This window comes from Prionailurus viverrinus, chromosome B2, assembly GCF_022837055.1.
Source record: "Prionailurus viverrinus isolate Anna chromosome B2, UM_Priviv_1.0, whole genome shotgun sequence".
Taxonomy (NCBI): domain Eukaryota; kingdom Metazoa; phylum Chordata; class Mammalia; order Carnivora; family Felidae; genus Prionailurus; species Prionailurus viverrinus.
This window is the reverse complement of record NC_062565.1, coordinates 136,440,586-136,460,404: the sequence shown is the minus strand read 5'-3', so window position 1 is coordinate 136,460,404 and position 19,819 is coordinate 136,440,586. Positions and strand designations below refer to the sequence as shown.

Here is a 19,819-nt window from a genome sequence, read left to right as displayed (position 1 = left end):
AAAGGAACGCAATTTAGTTTTTGTTGATTCACAGATCGTTGTTTTGTAAGGACCATAGAGCCACTGTTTCAGGAAAAGAGCTGTTTATCTCTTGGGGTTAAATAGTCCTTGAGAATTCAGGTTTAATTTCACTTCTTTCTACAATATGACAACCTGGCTCAATCTGGCTCTTCAGCTCAGATGCACATACAAATGCTGGCAAAGAGACAGCGTCGGGGCAAGAACCAATGTTCTACGTGCCTGGACCAATGCACAGCTTTAACCCTAGGGAGCGGCGCGAACCGGCACTCTCCAGCATGTGGCTGGAGGCGGGCCTAGACCCTGTGACTTCAAGAAGGCAATCTGATAACAATACCATGAGGGCTTTTGTTTTAGAAGTTCAATTCTGTGCTCCCAGCAAAGGGCGGAGCCACGTGTAGACTGGTGTTTTTATTTCTAGAATTGACAAGCCCCCAAAAGAGTAAATCACAGCCACTCCATATGACAAATTACTGCTTGATTCTTCCTTGATAAACTGAGAGCCCATCCTCCTCACTTTTCCTTAAATCCTTCCACCTTAAGCAAGGAGAGAAAACTATCAAACCCACCTACCAAGATCACTTAGAGACTAGAAAGAGGGAAGCAAATTTATGGATAAAATACGAAATTTGCTTTTGAAGCTCTGAACGCCCAAGAGTTTATTTATTTCTGTAAATCAGCTTGCATCTAGCACATTCCAGAAGAGCAACACTGACCCCATGTGTGCTCCAAACCCTGGGACCCAAGAACTCCCAAACAGCCCCCCCAAGTCAGCTGAAAGGTCCCCCCTTTATGGATCTGGCCCAGAGCGCGTAGGTGAGGCCAACCTTTCCCCTCAGCACGGAGCACCCGTGCAGCCCCGTTACAGAGACATCAGAGGTGGGGTCCTAGGTTGGGAAGGACCCTGGTAGGATTGGGAGTCCGATGGTAGGGAGCCTGGAAGCCTGTGGGAGGTTTAAGCCACAGGCAAATGAGATGCTGCAGCCACTGAGTGACTCTGACAGCCCTAGATGGAGACAAGCGATTACAAAGGAGCTGGAGAGGAAGGAGGGAGAAGGGGGGAGGGAAAGAAATATGAAGAAATGATTTGACCACTAAAGAGGTGACATTACGGATGACTGCAGTTTAATCTTTACTTGTAGGTTTATAATTTTTTAATTTGAGAGAGAGCGAGCACACACGTGCGCACACAAGTGGGCAGGGAAGGGGCAGAGAGAGAGAGAGAGGGAGAGAGAGAATCGCAAGCAGTATCTGCACTGTTCGTGCAGAGCCTGATACGGGGCCTGAACCCACAAACCGTGAGATCACGACCTGAGCCAAAGTCAAGAGTCGGGCACTTAACCAACTGAGCCGCCCAGGTGCCCCTCTTTATTTGCAGTTTTAAAACACTCAGTTTAAAGCCCCTAGGGATTTTTCCTAAGGAGAGCACCGGACAAATGCACAAATACGCATGCCCAAGGCTGTTCCTTTTAGCACTGTTCACAATGGCCAAAAATGGGAGGCAATGTAAGTGCCCATCAACAGAGAGCGGGTTAAATAAATTGTGGAATGTCTCCCATCCAAGTACTAACCAGGCCCGACCCTGCTTAGCTTCCGAGATCAGACGAGATCGGGCGCGTTCAGGGTGGTATGGCCGTAGACAAACTGTGGAACGTCTCTACGGTATTTTCAAATCATTTTTTGGCCTCGATTTACTTGAAGAATAAGAAACATGCTCAAGTGTCAGCCACCGAGCCACCCCGGGCTGCACAGTGTTGGGAAGATGTGTGAAATGGAACCTACCCTCATCCCAGGCATTTTTACTGCCCCTCCCCCCCGTGGAATGTTCTGCACTCATGCAAAATGGTAATAGCTCTGTACCGTCTTGCATGGAGTGAGCTAGGCACGCAACACGTCGCTGACGAATCAGGCTGCTTACAGGACAGCACGTGTCAGCTGATGTCGTTTATGATGTCGTTTATGAGAGACTGTGGGTCAACATGTTAACAGCCCTTTCCTCTGGCTGATGGGATTTGGGATGCGATAGTTTCTTGTTTATGCTTTTTGGTATTTTGGAAAAGTTTAACGAGCATGCGTGACTTGTAATAACCAGAAAAAGGAATAAGCTGCTTACGTTAATAATAAAATATGTGAAAATGAAGTTCACCAAGAGTGAAGTCCAGTTGTCGGAAATGTCTCTGCCTGTTAATAAACAGGTTTTTGTGCCTTAAGGCTTGGCCTATATATCATTAATAAGTCACTGCAATGAAATTTCAAGACAACAAAGGAATTTATATGGTCTCTTGATGTTCCCTCAGGTCACATTGAAAAAATATTTGAAATCCCTTGTTTTCTATCATTTTTCAGCTAGTGAGTGTATTTCTTTTTTTAAAAAGAGGGAAAACAAACACCCCTTTACATAAAACTATGCATTTGTCTTTTATAAAATGACCAACACAAATGAAAACGGCCCTATATTAATTTTGCAAGGCAGGAAAAGAGAACTAATGAACTTTTACAATACAAATACATAAATAGTAAGGATATTAACAAGAAAATAATAGCTTGCACAATTATCTGTACATTTTCCATTAAAATGTTATTTCTGAGTAGAACATAAAGACCCCTACGCAGTTCAAGATACTTTACCTTTAAATCTTACTTTGACTTTTATCATGAAAAACTACATGAAAAACCCAAGGATGATCAAAACACAATATGAGGAACAAAAAACAAAAGGCTGGATTAGAAACGCATTACACTTTCTATTTTGTGGAGCAGACTGAATTGTTTTGCACTGAAAATGAAAACTTACCTCGTGTCAAATGAAGGAATGCCAAGTGAAACGGACACAAATGTCAAGTTTGAGAAGAGGACGGATTTGAGGGGGTGTGATGACAGATACAAATAGGGAAGCGAGTTTTAGAAACAGGCCGTCTTGGTAAAATAGATTTTAAAAGTAGCCTTACCCAGCTACTAAAACGTATTTTCCATCTGCTTGATCCTTTAACCTTTCCAGCAGGGACAAACGTACTTTGGCTTTGCTTCTGCCATAGATCTCAATTTCATCTGCAAGCAATCCTATCTCCTTGGCAAGGACATCCACGGCTTTTGGAGTCTGTGCTCTTGAAATCTCAAGATCACTAGCGGGGGAAAACACAGAGAAGGCGAGAGTCTCCTCAGGTTAGGTGGTCACCACTGGAGGGAAAACAGCCATACGCCACGCCAAGGATTCAATCAAAGCGATTGCCTTGTGGTCCTCTCTCCCAAGCGGCATTAAACACAACTGCTAATAGCTAACGTGCGTGAGAAAATGTACATTTCCTTGGAGAAGCAACTTTTCAAAACTCACGAAGCTCCTAGAATTCTGCCCAGGTACAAAGATAACCCCTGTACTATGGGAATAAAGAAGTGTGAATTACAGTAAGTCCAAAGGCTTCCTTTACGCACGAATCCTTTGTACAGTGAAGTGCTTTCTGTGGACCATCATTGCGTTCATCGCCCGTGAAGAGACGGGTTATTGCATAATGCTCTTGCTGGGCTCGCCCCACGTGTCTCTTGGCTATTCAAAAACGTGGAAATGCTATTTTGTTTTATCTGGGTCCATACTCTCTCTCTCTTTTTCCTACTTCAAGTCCAAAATTGTATCTCAAGGTATTTTATTAATTCCATAACCGTCAGTAAAAGGACCTGGTGCTTGAAACTCAACTTCAGACACAGGACATTTTAGGACCTCCGAGTGTCACTGGGCAAATAATTTACCCTATTCTACCAGCAGGATGAGAGCACGGCTGTTCACCTTACTGGAATGCTAGAAGATGGGCACGTGCTGGACTTCTCAGAGAGTCTTTTGGGGCTCCCGAGCTCAGCGATTTGTTCTAATGGGGGTTCGGGCCATCTGTCTGCCAGACTGACCATCTGTTTGAGAGCCAGACGTGGCTGGCAAAAGACAGGCTTGGGAGACCATGCCTGAGACTCAGTGGGTCATAAGGGTTGACACGCAGAAGACAGCAGCGCCCTCACTCACCCTGGAGCTCTTCTTCTGGAGGCACAGCAGTGTCCTCCAGGCAGCCCCCTGCTCTGACTTTTCTTTCCCTTGCTCCCGCTAACGATGGACTCTAAGCCCTCACATTACTCTATATTCCCCTCTACGACCCCATAGAAGACTGATGTCGGGGCAACAGGTAAACAGTAAACCCACGTCCAATCTAGACCTCTCTGAAGTGCACTACAGCAGCTCAGAGAGGGAGAGGGGGCCTCCGCCCACATACAGGCTGAGCTCTGTGCTTCCAGACAAGTGCCCCTGCCCCTGCATTTCCCTTTCCAGCCTCCCCCCGCCCCCACTTCTTTTTGCCTTCCTGTCTACCCCTTTTTTTTCTTTTTCTCTCCTCCCCAAATCTCCAAAACTGAAGAGCCCGCTCTTGGAAAACCTCCCGTTTTCTCTTCGCTAGCTGAAGAACGACAGTGACATCGTTCTGATTTGAGGGTAATATATAAATTACTCAGCCTGCCTTTCTTTCCCCTTTAGAAGGGACCTTTAGAAGCCAGATTTGGTTCAGCGATTAAAACACTTCTTCCCCCGAGTGGAATTTATTTCGATTTATGCCAAGACTCTGGCACACATTTGGCAGTCTACCTGAATTGTGTTTAGCTCTCTGCAACTAGAATGTATTCACTTACTTTTAAAACTCAGGGTCCTTTAACAACACAAGTAACTTCAAAAAATAAAATATTTCGTGAAATAGATTGCACCACTACAGGGGCTGGCATTACAGAGAGTAACGTTCCCTGGAATTTATGGATCGACAAACATAGAAAGCGACTGGGATGTTCAGTCTATTTCAGGGGTGAAAACACAGCCCGATGCGTATAAAAGAATCATCAGCGTTCAGCTGTGGTCCAAGGACACAGATCAAATCTACAAACCAAGTGGTCATCAAATGAAAACGGAGCCGACTCCCGAAGGTTCTATCTCCTGACGTGTTGTTTTCCAGTGGCCCCGTGCACACCCTGGATGAAGAGGGTGGGGCCTGTTCACCGCGGCGGGAGCAGCGGGGGACCCGCGATGAGGCTGGAAAATGCACCTCCCTGGCTCTGCTATCTAATGAATTATTCCTGCGGTACAGTATGTATTTCTAAATTTATGCAGGGAATATATAGCTTACACTTCATTAAATGCTACGCGGAAGGAAACATCCATCTGGAGTATCACACAATACCCTATCAGCTGGTAGATATCGCTGTGTGCTGAGGAAAGCTGAACTCACTTCCCACATAGAATAGTGTTTCGTTTGGTCGGTCATTTACCCTCAGAGCAGATACCTACGTGGCCCTGAAGACCAAGCTGACAGATGAACTGGGCATTCCTGACACTGAAAAGCATATTCCAAATATTGTGCTACCGTATCTGGTCAAATCTAAGGCACCGGTACGTTACAGACCACTAAGAAGAAAAAAGAATGCCATTTAAGACAGGACACATTATCCACAGTAAGGGGCATCCTGACTTCGGACATGAAGAAATGTACATCCTAGAGTTGACAGAATACGGGAAACATGTTCATTATTATTATTTAATTTTTAGGACTTAAGCAACCAAAAAAACAGGGCAGCACTGTAATTAGAGAAAATTATCCACCGTCAAAGCCATAACAACACCTCGAGCCCCCAGCCCGGTGGAGAACTTTGGCTATCTGAGGCACTTTGGTGACCAGAGATCAGTACAACGAAATCCCACGAATACCTCGGGACGGGGGAGAGAGGCTGGAGTTTCAGGCAGTGAAGTCTCCACCTTGCGTGCTGCTGTTCCCGTAGCCATCTCCTTCCACTGCTGACCATGTTCTTCATGGGACAGAAAGGAAAGCATGTTATAAAAGTAAAGGCTGCCAGGCTACGACTCTAAACTACGAAACTACTGTTCAGGGGTGTCATGTCGTAAGGACCACAAGGTTGCACAATAACCCACGTGAATATCAGGAACAAGTTTATTCACACGTAGTTAGGGTTGCAGGTTTTTTCAAAAAAGGAAAAGGTGAGCTACATGTACTTTTAAGATAGGTTAAGGGGTGCCTGGGCGGCTCAGTCGGTTAAGCATCTGACTTCGGCTCAGGTCATGCTGTCATAGCTTGTGAGTTCGAGCCCCGCATCGGGCTCTGTGCTGACAGCTGGGAGCCTGGAGCCTGCTTCCGATTCTGTATCTCCCTCTCTCTCTGCCCCTCCCCCACTCATGCTTTCTCTTTCTCAAAAATAAATGAAACATTAAAAAATTAAAAAAAAAAAAAAGAAAATAGCTTAAGTATTCACTAAAGACATCAAGTACTTGAATACATTAGAGAGTGGGTTCTCCACCTCAGTTAGAAAAGAAAAATGAATAGGAGAATGCATGGCTGATCAGCTTGGATGCCCAGCTTCCAAAATCTGCAACACCATGTCAAGTATAATCCTTTCAGAGTTGACATAATCGAACAAGAACGCTGAATTGTTCAATGGTGATACACACAGAGAGACAGAGAAATAAAATCTAGCTTAGGTCGAAAACCAACACATAATCCTTATAAGACAGTATTGTATCCCATTTGAAGGTAAAGTTTTATTTTTGGAGGGCGCCTGGGTGGCTCAGTCGGTTAAGCATCCAGCTTCAGCTCAGGTCATGGTCTCAGGGTTTGTGGGTTCGAGCCCCGCACTGAGAGTGCAAAGCCTGCCTGGGATTCTCTCTCTCTCTCTCTCTGCCCCTCCCCTACTCTCTCTCTCAAAATAAACTTTAAAAAATATTTTTCTTTTTTCTTTTTTTTAAAAAATTTTTTTTTTCAACGTTTATTTATTTTTGGGACAGAGAGAGACAGAGCATGAACGGGGGAGGGGCAGAGAGAGAGGGAGACACAGAATTGGAAACAGGCTCCAGGCTCCGAGCCATCAGCCCAGAGCCTGACGCGGGGCTCGAACCCACGGACCACGAGATCGTGACCTGGCTGAAGTCGGACGCTTAACCGACTGCGCCACCCAGGCGCCCCTCTTTTTTCTTTTTTAAAGGGAGGTTAGTTTATATTTTAGTGAGCTCTATTTTTAGTTTTTTAAATTTATTTTTAGTGAGTCCAAGCCCCGAGTTGGGCTTGAACTCAGGACCTGAAGATCATGAGTCACATGCTCTACCAACTGATCTAGCTAGGAGCCTTCTAGAAAGGGGAAAGAAAAAGGGAAAAAGGGAAAAGTGGTGCTTGACTCTGATGGCGAGGTCATAACACCTCCTGCGGCTTCCTCCTTGCCTTCCCCTGTGGCTCACCCATCCTGGTGGATGTTAGCTGCCACCTCATGAGCTGCTCTCCTGAGAAGTCTGCCTGGTGAGGGACTGAGGCATCTTGCCAAGAGCCAGTGAGAAATTAGATACGACACGCCAACAGCCACGCGAGTGAGCCATCTTGGAAGCAGAGCCTCCGGCCCCGGTCAAGCCTTCGGATGACCTCCTGATTTCCACGGCACAGGAGACCCTGAGCGAGAACCACGAGGCCCAGCCGCTCCCAAATCTGACCCACAAACACTGGGAGTTAATAAACGTTTCTTGTTTCAAGCTGCTAAATTTGGGGGATAATGTATTCCACAGCAATAGGTCACTAACAACAGACCCTGAGTTGTGTCTCCGTCCCACACGTGTCACGTAACCAGGGGCAAGTTGTTCCAAGCTTCCATTTCCTCATCCATCAAACGGGAATGACACTCTCTCACAGGATTATGGTAAGAATTAAATGTCATTATGTGTGCAAGGTGTTTAACGCTGTGTCTGCTCAACAGAAAACACTTGCAAGACGTTAACAACTGCTAATCAAAACTCCAAACCCACAGCCGTGCCAAACAAACCTGAATCCGCAGAGCCGCAGCAAGGAGACTCACATCATCCTCTGCAATGAGGCCATTAAAATGAACCCCAAGAGAACCACATCCAAGCCTCCCTATAAAAAATTTTGAGGAGAAAAAAAAAGACATTCAGGATATTGTCGTTTACAACCAATTGCTTCTAGTAAAAAGCCAGCACGTTGAGCGCTATTCTCATACTCAACCAAGGAACTTATTAGGATGTCTTGGCATAGCTCCAGGTAGGTCACCAGTCCCTGGCGCAGCCTGGGGGCCCTTGACTGGGCCACACAGAGTTAGACTGGACGAAAATCTTGCTTCTACCGCCAGCCAGCAACTGTGACGCCGGGCCTGGTAATTAATGTGGGTAGCGGCAACCCCACAGAACTCGGAATCGAATGTGAAAGGGCATGTCAAAGTGCCGGGCAGATAAGAAAAGCAATTTCCTTCAGGCATACAAGGTATAAAGAGGGGGACTGAAATAAATAGCATAATCGCAACCAAAGTGCTGTGTGAAAGATCAGGCTTCCTTTGAGAACTTTAGGAATCCCTGTCGTGAAAGCGAAATATTTTCCACAGAAACTGAGAAAATGTATTTTCGGATATTAATTTTAGGGGTCACCTGGTTTCCAGAAGAGAGGGGTATTTGTACCAATTCTGCTTTCCCTTCCTTAGCTGGTGCTTATAAAGGTTATGAGAAGTTAAGCACATATGTAAAATACTTCAGTCTATATCCTCCCTTAGAGAAAAGAAACATTTCTTTTTTTTTTTCAACGTTTATTTATTTTTGGGACAGAGAGAGACAGAGCATGAACGGGGGAGGGGCAGAGAGAGAGGGAGACACAGAATCGGAAACAGGCTCCAGGTTCCGAGCCATCAGCCCAGAGCCTGACGCGGGGCTCGAACTCACGGACCGCGAGATCGTGACCCGGGCTGAAGTCGGACGCTTAACCGACTGCGCCACCCAGGCGCCCCCAGAAAAGAAACATTTCTAATAGCAACTTGGTTGAATTAAGAACCGATTTTCCTCTATTTTGGACCACTCTACTTTTCAATTATCCATTTTGCTGACAGTACTTTGCAAGAGCACAAAACACTTAAGACTAAGCGTCTTGTGATGATCTACAGTCAAATGTATTAAGGGTGGTGGAAAATCCTATCCCTCCGGTATTGTTTAGAGTTTAGTAACACTTCACAGTTTTATAAATTGTATTTAGGCAAAAGCCAAGAGTCTAGAGAATGAGATTTGTTGTTCTGTTTGAACCACTAGAGATCTGATCTAAAGATCCTGTCCAACCATTATGGAAAAGAAAGATATTTCCCGCATTTTTATCTCTATCTTTAAGTGACAAGGAAAAAAGAAAAAAAAAAAAAAAACCAAAACAACCTACACTCCAGGAGCTGAGTTTATTTATTAAATAAACGGGGCATCAATTTATTAATGCAAATTCCCAGAACAGAATCACAAATACCCACCCAAATGAGGAATATTTCACCTACGGTGTTACACAGTGAATAATTCTGCCCGTAATCTTAGGCGCTGCCTTGCATAAAATAGAAGGTGGCTAAAATCAAAAAAGATTTTAAAGCACAACACAAGACGTGCCTACACATATGTTTTAAACATTGGGAGGATTTACAGGAACCGATAGTTTTCTGTCTGAACAAAGTTACCTGAATTTCAATAATGCTTTTAGTATCATGCTGTTTTCTTTTCCTTCTACTGAATTCCACCCTGTAAAATTATGTTTCATGTTCCCTTGGTGGGAAAATGTAAAATGGTGACCTCAAGGTGACCGGATCAGAAGTTAGTGTCACTTTCTTCTGTGCACTCTTCTATATTTCACAAGCTATCACGAACACTGTATTGCTTCTATAGTTCGAATCACTGTAATCTTAAAACTTAGTTAAACGTTCTGAATCCAGAGAATTCGAAGCAATGAATATGGTAACTCAGTGAATCAGGAACACATTATCAACACATTTTGTGGCTAAGGAGAACTGAGAAAAGAAATCATTACCTCATCCCTCGGCCTGTGTAGACGCAGGGCTCCACCCAGAGGCTGTCTACACTCCGCCTGCCAAGGCTGTCTGCACTCAGCCCGCGAATCCAGCGGGGGTCCCAAGGGTCCCGTCCCAAAGCAAATGGGTCTTTTCACTTCCCACTAAATACTCCCCATAGCTCATGGTTCTTCCAAGGACAGGTCAACGAATCACGTTAAAAGATGGCCTTTCATTTATAATTTTTTCTTGCTAACCAAACTTTCTACAACATGAAAATTTAAGGCTAATGTGTCATAATGCTTTCCCTGGAAATCAGAACAGAACTTTCCGTGACAGGAGCTGCCCTGAGACCACCCTGGGAATTCTGCCAGAATAAATGAAATGGGAGGGACAAGGCAAATTCTTCCTTGGTCTCCGTGCCCTCTCTGCTATATGGAAACTTTCCAGTTTTTCTGCAGTCTGGCCCACGGCACCCTTCTTATCACAAAAGCGCTATACGAACCCATAGACTGAAATCTCAAATACTTTCTCACCCTCTGGGAAAACGAGTAACTCAAAAAAACTTCATGTGAAGTTTTGGAAATAAGAAAAGCTAAAGAAAATTACATATTAGTGCAGATAACACTTTCAAAACCTCTGGTGATAGTTTTAAGTTCAATATATTAATCATATTGGATAACAGTAAAATGCGATAAATGAGCTCTTAATATAATTTTTGTATCAATGTTCTCAAGAGATGAACTCACAGTTTACAACATCTGAATTCCAGGGGCGCCTGGGTGGCTCGGCCAGTGAAGTGTCCAAATCTCGATTTCAGCTCAGGTCATGATCTCACAGTGAGATTGTACCCCGTATCAAGCTCTGTGCTGAGCTTGGAGCCTGCTTAAGATCCTCTCTTTTCCCTCTGTCCCTTCCTGCTCTCGTGTGCATACGCGCGCTCTCTCTCTCTCTCTCTCTCTCCAAAAAAAAAAAAAAAAAGCCCAAAACAAAAAGCATCTGAATTCACTACCAAATAACAATGTTTTACTATTTTAACAGAATATATGAATCTTCAAAAACAATGGAGTATTATTAAGATATGCATATCAAGGGCTGCCTGGGTGGCTCAGTCGGTTAAGCATCCGACTTCCGCTCAGGTCATGATCTCGCGGTCCGTGAGTTCGAGCCCTGCGTCAGGCTCTTTGCTGACAGCTCAGAGCCTGGAGCCTGTTTCAGATTCTGTGTCTCCCTTTCTCTCTGACCCTCCCCCGTTCATGCTGTCTCTCCCTGTCTCAAAAATAAACGTTAAAAAAAATTAAAAAAAAAAAAAGATATGCGTTTCAACTGATAGAAACAACCCTTTTGATATCACTGAAACCAAAGCAGGAAGGAATTAACAGAGAGTTGTATATTCTAATCAGCTTGAGACTTTTTCAGAAGTAAGAACGTTAAACGTGTCATACTGAGAAGCAGTTAAAATTTGAAATGAAAACCTAGCAAAAACATACAGGTCCAAATCTTCCAGAATTTCCCGGGAAAACACTTAAGGGAAACCAGTAATAGATTATCATGGATTTTAGAATAATTGGAGTTCAAAATTCATAAGCAAGTATCTTTTACTTGCAATGAGATCATGATTAAATTACAAGTATGTCTCATTTCTCTAAAGCTACTGCCTTGCATCCTCAGAATCTCACTGGGAAGAATCCTTCCTTGGGCTTGATTTTCAAATACAGACTTACATCTTGCAAATAAGAAGTCTGAAAGCTACTTTGTGTACTACAGGTATGAGGACAATGAAGTGGAGGGAGGTGGGAGGGGGGCCACTTATTGGCAGCTCCCAAGAAAGAGGTGCTGTGAGGTGAGAGCTCATTTATTCCTCTCAACAGCCTTGCTCCCATCTTACTCACAAGGAAACTGAAGATCGGAGAGCTTCACTTATTTGCCCAAAGCCACACAGCTTGTAAATACGAGGCAATTAAGAGAGAATCAAAACAAAAATCTAAAAAAACGCTTCTTCTCTTTGAGTGAGATCAATCTGACCCAGATTCCATCCTTTTCTCCTCACGTGAATTACACTGTGTCCCTTCGGGGCCATAAGAGAGGTGGCTCGAGGTCCTCCAGGACCAGGTCCCCCAGGTCATTAGCATGAACTTGAGATGCAGCCCGAGGGGTTCCACCACCACTCCACACCAAATACACTTACGTTCACTTAAAATGATGCTGGCAAGGGCGCCTGGGTGGCTCAGGTCATCGTCTCACAAGTTTGTGAGTCGGAGCCCCGCCTCGGGTGAACACGAGCCCTGCTTTGGGTAAGCCCTGCTTCTCTCCCTCCCTCCCTCTCTTGGCCCCTGGCTCAACTTGCACCCTCTCTCCCTCAAAATAAACAGATGGATGGATGGATGGATGGACGGATAGATAGACAGACAGATGGAATGATGCTGTCAAGTACTCTGACCCACATTGCTGTTTGGATTCTGTTCTCCGGGCACGAGACACAAGGCCAGCTTCTCTTTTGTCCCATTTGGCACATCAGGGAATAATCTTAATATCAGGGTACGAAACGGTCTTGCTTAGGATGAATTCTGCTCTTTAGGAAGCAGAGCATTACAGCATCACAGCTTCTTTGATTTGAAATTTAATAATAACAAACGATTCTTACAGCTAGAAAACTGGATATAAACATGTACCTCTTGTAAATCTAAAAATTAGACTCACGCCACAGAAGAGTGAACAGATCGAACAAGTTGGGTGTAACTGTTTTCCAAGCACTGGGTCTGGGATGTCAGCCATCACGAAAATTTCTCCTGGGATTAGGTACTCAATACAATGCCTCTACAGAATTACCTCATTATAAATCACCACATCCCATCTATTTTTATGGAGGGGTTGGGGGGGGAGAACCCTGTACCGTTAAGACGAGGATGAAAATTTCATCATAAAACCCTGCCTTCACCCAATCGCCAGTTTATTAAGAATTCTTTTGCTCTTAAAGGTGAATAAAAGCACCTTTCCTTTTAACACTGCTTTCAAAAGTCTCTTTAAGGTGACAGGGTTATACAAAAAAGAGAGAAGAGCCTTTCTTCAATCTATGCATAGATTAAATTTTCAGACTAATCAAAGTTGCTAAAATTAAAATGGACTACCAGGAAATAGAATGCTATTATAAATAGTACTGACTGTAAAATGTTCATCTATTTAATCAGGAGAACATTTTTCCTCTTTGTCTTTGCCCTGCCAGCCCTGTTTTTGAATGGGAGGCTAGTTCAAGGAGATGTCTCTGTGTCTGCAACTAACTGAAAACTGCAATCAGAGTACAATTCTGGGACCAGGTTTATTCATTCATTCAACGCTCATTTACTGAGCATATACTTGACTCAAAAATCAGGAAGAAAACTACTAGTACTGGACCAGATACATTTAAAATAAACTGCAGTCAGTCTGCATACAGAACCATTCAGTCAAAATATAATGCCCTGGTCTTTTTTTTTCCCCCAAGGAGGATGGTTATGCTGAAATCTAATGTTTTTATGAATGCCTTTAAAAAAGTAAAGGTCCCCAAAAGAAACATATTAAAAAATACGGCACAATTTCACTAAAAAAAATATATATATATATATACATATATATATATATATATATGTATATATCTAGTCATCTTCATATAATCATAGAGCTCAAAGGGATTCCAAGAACATTGAAGTAGACTCTACCTCCAGCCAAGATTATACCAAAATTGTCCTAAACATGTAAACTCTAACTAAAAAAACCCCCCAAAACAGCAAGGAATTGTAACAGCCAAGCATTCATTTGAAAGAACATCAAGTCAGGGGCACCTGGGAGGCTCAGTTGGTTGAGCGTCCACCTCCAGCTCAGGTCATGATCTCCCAGTCTGGGGGTTCAAGCCCCGCATTGGGCTCTGTGCTGACAGTAAGAACCTGCTTGGGATTCTCGCTCTTTTCCTCCTTCTCTGCCCTTTCCCCACTCATGCTTTCTCTCTCTCTCAAAATAAATAAACTTTAAATAAATAAATAAACAAATAAATAAACAAACAAATAAATAAAAGAACAGCAAGTCCAAACTGACTTTCCTAACCTAAATTCTGAGCAGAGGAGCAAATCTGCTGTGCCCATCATTTATAGGTCAGGCGTTGTTTTTTTTTTCAGGCGGGGAAAGAAATTTGTGGCCTGAAACTACATGTATTTCAAAGGAGTTACTTAGTGCAAGCCTTCTGTTTGCGAAAAAGATCGATTAATCCTACATCCACATTATATTATGCCTCTAATTGCTTCATTCATCTGCGTGCTCTTCATCTAAGAGCCAAGCACATGGGCATTCTGGGAAATCCCTGAGCTTCGTCCCTTGCACACTCCAACCCACCCCATCCCCCTTCAGCCCCAAAGAGCTTTTAATCTGACTGGTTAATTCGGGGGGGTGGGGGGACACTTCCTAGAGGGGTGGGTCCATTATTTTTCTTTTTGAAGAAACAGTTATATGAATTTCAGTAACACTTTGAGGATCACGTTGTTTACGTGGCAATCAAATTAAGGTTAGTGCATTTTTTGTGGCAAAGTGTAAAATGGTATCTCAAGGTGGCTGGACCACAAGGTGTGTGTGTGTGTGTGTGTGTGTGTGTGTGTGTGTGTATTACATATACCATTTGATACTATTCTCTGGGTCGTTCTCTTGTGGGGTGGTCTAGGTTTCAAGGTCTAGAACTCCCGTGTGGTCGGGGCAGAAAGAGGGTAGAGGCCTCCACCCACTTTGGCTCCAATTCTGACCATCTTTGGGGGAAAAACGCTATGCTCCAGGCCTGCTCACCATAGACCTCGCCAACGCTGAAATCTGCACACACATGTTACTCAGGGACTTGAAAAAGTGGACGAGGTATGGTGCAAAACTTTCTTAGCCTCAGAGGGTCCTTCCGTGAATGAGAAAAATGTATGCCTCTGGGCTTGCTCGTAACCAGCCCTTCGACTGGATGACCTGGTGTGGGCACAGCTTGAGATTCTCTCAAGGTGGGTCTGGTGTGGTCCAAGGCATTCCTGGATCCTGTGGTGAAATACACCTTAAGACCACCTCTGTTTCTTTTTTAGTTTAATGTTTTATTTATTTTTGAAAACGAGAGAGAGAGAGGGAGAGAGGGATAAAGAGAGAGAGAGAGAGAAATGGAGACACGATCCAAAGCAGGCTCCGGGCCCCAAGCTGTCAGCACAGAGCCTGATGTGGGGCTCGAACCCACGGACCGCAAGATCATGACCTGAGCCGAAGTCATTTGCTGAGCCATCCGGGTGCCCCGGACCACCAGTTTCTGATGGTGACTTTCACACTGCTCTGAGGTGCCTCTGGGGCTCCCAGGAAGTGCCTGAGGGGTCACCGCAAGGGGAAATCAGGGAGACACAAGCACTGGTCTCCATTCTCATCCCTCCCAGCAACTATTTTCAGCTGCTCTTACCTGTTGAAGTTCATGTAAGATTTCTTTGGGAGAACGGATCCCACTTCGTGGTCAAAGACTAAAAACCACTATTTCTAGTTTATTTCACATGCATACACACGATCTACTTCAGGTCACTACTGCCTGGACTGCTCAGATGTAGAGGCCAACAGGGGCACGTCTCTCCAGGGGCACGGGGGAGAGCTACTGCCCTTGGCCTCTAGGCTTCTTTTTGCCCGACAACACAGTTTCAGTATCACGTAACCCAAAAGGCAGGCACATCAACAGTCGAAGTTTCCTCTCCTGTGTACGGATGTTGACGGTGACCAACCCTTCAGGGAACGTCCTCTCCTCTGAATAAGTTTACACGTTTCTCTCACACTCTTCCCTGTCTTCATCCACGGCCCAACACCAAGGTTAAGACATCGACCCACCTGATAGGAAGTCATGGGAACAGTTGAGAACTGTAGTTCCTGGTTGTATCCACGAAAGGGGAATGTCTTCTGGCTTGGGAGAGCCTACGACCGCGATATCAGCCTCGTGAAGCTGGAGAGAAACAGAAAAAACACCGCACGGGTTTTAACCTGTGGCAGAGACACAGGACTGGCGATGTGTGTCAATGGACTTCAACGCGATAGGGAACTGACATGCATCCGGAGGTCAGCGCCATGCCAGTTAACAGGGACAGAATTGCTTCACTGAGGTACGAACACAGCACAGATCGGCACAGGGCGTGACCATCATATCCTACAAAGCAAAGGGGGTAGAAGTTCTTCCGGGCAGTCAGTTCGGCGTGAACGTTGTGCGCGATGTCATCGTCCACGTTTTCAGCACTGACTGCAATACTGAGAAAAATGATGGGGCCGAGAAAACCATTCAATGGAAGCAGAGACTGAAAGGTGCACGGGGTGGGGGGGGGGGGGGGGGCACGTAGGGAAGCCTCTTGGAAGATCTGGCCAGTTAGGGGGGCCCGCTGGCCTGTACAACTGCACACTCAAAATTAGACCCATATGGAACTTTTACTGGATCTACAGGAGGGTTGTCAAGAGCTCAAGAAAGAATCTCATTTTCCTTGAGGCTCTGCTTAGTCTCCTGTCAAACTGCTCTTTGCTTTCTTTCTTTCCTTTTTTTTTTTTTTTTTTGAGAGAAAGGAAAGGAATTCGACTATTACTACAAAACACATTCATCATATCCGTCCCGTCCGATTTTGATAACACGGTGGTGGAGTGACTTGTCTGGTAGGAAGGGGACACCTAGAAACAAGGGAAGCGACTGGCTCTGACCTCAACCAAAGAATGACCCCGTCCCCAACTAAACCGACGATCGCAAACTGGATTCCTAAGGAGGGTGCAAAGCCAGGGACAAATCTGAGACCCTGGTGGGGGAAAAGAACTATGGCTACACGTGTCAGCGATGTGGGTTGGTGTTATACCCATTTAAGAGACAAGGAAATGGAGGTTCTGAGGGTGTGAGCACCTCTCTGGTTTCCCAGAGGAGCCAGTCTTGGACACTCAATGGGGGAGAAAGGGGACGCTGCAGCCCTCTGCTCTCCCACGCCGCTTTCCTTCCTTCATTGCGCTTTCCACAGGCTTCTGTGCCCTGCAAAGGACTGCAGACTCTTTAGAATCAGCCAGAGGAGGTCGAGATGAAACACAGAAACTGCCCCGTTGCCACTCCCACCGCCCAAAGTCCCCGGAAATGAACGTGCTTCCGTGTGCCCTCATCCATTCTCAGCATGGACAGGCTGGTTGCTGAAGGGCTCGGGGACCCACCCAGCCAGCAGCTCAGCCTAAAAGTCTGCAACACAGTTTGGGCAAGAGGCTGCCTCGGCTAACGTCTCTTAGAAATCTCGGGACAAGAGATGGCAGCGAGGGGAGGAAAATCCATGACAGTCCTCCTGGGTTTGTGAAGGAGAAAGCCAGGATCTAGAACAGCGCCAAGCTCCCTTGACAGAGGAGGGACACGGTAACAACTTAAATGGCATGTCTTTTCAAAGAGCCGATAAAGCCAACCTTTAAAAGTGACATCCCGGGAACATCGGAGCAATCTGATCGTGCCAATCGGGGAAAGGGGGTTAACAGTCACACAGGGCTCACTGCTCTTCAGTACGAACCTCATGGAGGTCCAGGAAGAAGCCTGCACTGAAATCGTGTCCAAGTATCATGACCAAATCAATCACATTAAAAAGAAGAGAAGTCCCTACTAAAACAGCCACCATTTTCTTACGCTGCGGGGACACAACACTGTGAAACGGAACGAACTCTAGTGTGTTAATGTCACATGTTCTCCGTAGATAGATCTGAATGAAAAGCAGCTAGATTCTTGGCTGATGTTATATTCAGGGGCAAAAAGCGTTCTTATGGAAAGGGGATTTTACTTGAATAAAAAAAAAAAAAATGCACTTCTTCATGTTCTTCTATCACTGCAGATACTCAACCACAGTAAAGCCCCCAGAGAAACTCAAATGCTTCATGCCTGTTGGAAATGACCAGCAGATAAGAAACGCCATCTTGCTACATTTTCATGCACAATGGCAGCAAAAACAGAACGCGTGAAAACTTCTATAAAAAGGAAGTTAATATATACGGGCTGAAACGTTCGTTTTGGAAAAAGCCAAGGATCACGAGTCCCCTAAGAACACTTAGTTTCCTCCACGTGGTATCTTTGATACAACCTGTTCTTTTCATTACCTATAAATCTCACGAATCTCATGCCGACCCCTCCACTCCGTATTTAAATACAACGCCAAAGTGCGCTGTGCTAATAAGTAACTGGACGACAGTTACTCCCACAGAGAAAAGACAAAAATCTCCGCCATCAGTAATGATCACATTGGAGATGTTAATTCTTTCTGGAAAGGAAAACTGCTAGATGCTTAAATCAATACATAACCCACTGAGGACCAGCAAAGATTTTAATGAGCTAAAGAATTCAAGGAGAATTATCGTCTCGCTGGCTGTTTCCACTTTCCTCCTCCCAAATGGGAAAGACCCTGGCCAAAGCCTGGCTTGCAACTCTGCCTCTTAACAAAATATTGCTTTCTCTGCTGAGGTTTGACATAGAAGCTGCTTATAGAGTACTGCCCACTCCCCAGGCGGAAGACCAAATGTTCAAACAATAGTAAGACACAGATATGCTGACGTTTAACGTGGAGTATGTGGGAGTCACATAGAGTCGAGATATCACGAAAATTCTTTTTCTCTACGTCATTGGTTTTTAAGAGCGGGGGGCAAGCATCAGAAAATGGAGAGAGGAGGACAGAGGACAGATATGATCTGCAAGGTTATAAGGGACATCATGATTTTGTATTTAGCAAAAAAAAAATGTATTTTAAAATTCAAACTATAGAAATTACAGCCCCACCCTGTTGGCTAGAAGACAGAATTTATCTTCCACTATTGATGTGTTCTGAGAGGGCACATGTGGGAATCTGAGGTATGAGGTATGTATATATACAGAAAGCTGGGATGCTTAAAAAAAAAAAAGGTGGATAGGTTTTGATGAATCGTGATCACCTGAGACCCATAAAACCTGTTTCTATATTCTTCAAGTGATCAACACAGTTCAGAAAACAAAGTTCAAAAAAATAAAAATTAAAAAAAAAAAAATCAATAGGTCCTTTCTCCAGCAAAGATGTGCTTCTGAAGTTACAATTGCTTACGAGAATGAAGAAGGTCCAGGATTCCTTAGCGAAAATACTTACTCACTAGCCATCTCTCAAGTGCTGTTTGGGGCAGACAATGACTGAGGTCACTGAGGACCCGAAAATAAAAATCCTGCCTACAAGATTTTACAACTAGGATCTACAGGATGGAGGGGAACAGGGCAAACCACTGGGATACGAAAAAGAAACAATTAAACATTTCATTTCTACTTATGTTGTCCACACAGGCATGGGCATCCCTGATCCGTCTTTGCACACGAGCTGGGCAGGTATCACACACAATACAGAGAGGGGTCTTGAGGGAAGGGTGGCTTGAACTTGTTCTTCCACTTTCGATGAACTGGGACACATTGTGGTTTGTGCAACCCTGGTTAAGTGGCTTTAGAGAGCAAACGTCCCACAGCACATTCTTTCCAGTGCTTTGTAATGAGAAGTGTCCGTGAAATTTCATGTGGCACAGAGACTCCTTGACTATCTCATGGCAAAGTCCTAAAAAGACTTAGTGTTTTGTTTTGGGTTTTTTTTTTTTTTTTTTGAGAGAAAGAGAGAGAGAGGTGCAAAGGAGAGGAAGAGAGAGAGAGAATCCCAGGCAGCCAAGCAGGCTCAACACACTGTGGGAGCCCGACGTGGGGGCTTGATCCCACGACCCTGGGATCATGACCTGAGGTGAAATCAAAAGTCAGATGCTCAACTGACTGAGCCACCCAGGCACCTGAGGTCTCTTAAAAAAATTTCTTTAATGTTGGTTTATTTTTGAGAGAGAGAGAGAGAGAAACACATACAGGAGGAGAGGGACAGAGAGAGAGGGAAACACAGAACCCAAAGCAGGCTCCAGGCTCCGAGCTGTCAGCACAGAGCCCGACGCGGGGCTCGAACCCACGAACCATGAGATCGTG

The 19,819-nt window shown here is 44.7% G+C and overlaps 1 protein-coding gene across 1 annotated transcript in view; it reads right to left on the bottom strand.

The window, feature by feature from the left end:
- Nucleotides 1-19,819, bottom strand: part of MTHFD1L (methylenetetrahydrofolate dehydrogenase (NADP+ dependent) 1 like) — a 186,251-nt gene that overhangs the window by 140,531 nt on the left and 25,901 nt on the right. Inside the window, exons 8-11 of the mRNA XM_047858248.1 lie at nt 15,694-15,805; nt 7,849-7,940; nt 5,741-5,838; nt 2,967-3,140 (exon numbers count right to left, since the gene is read on the bottom strand). Coding sequence (XP_047714204.1) covers nt 2,967-3,140; nt 5,741-5,838; nt 7,849-7,940; nt 15,694-15,805 — 476 coding nt within the window. The remainder of the gene's footprint in view (nt 1-2,966; nt 3,141-5,740; nt 5,839-7,848; nt 7,941-15,693; nt 15,806-19,819) is intronic.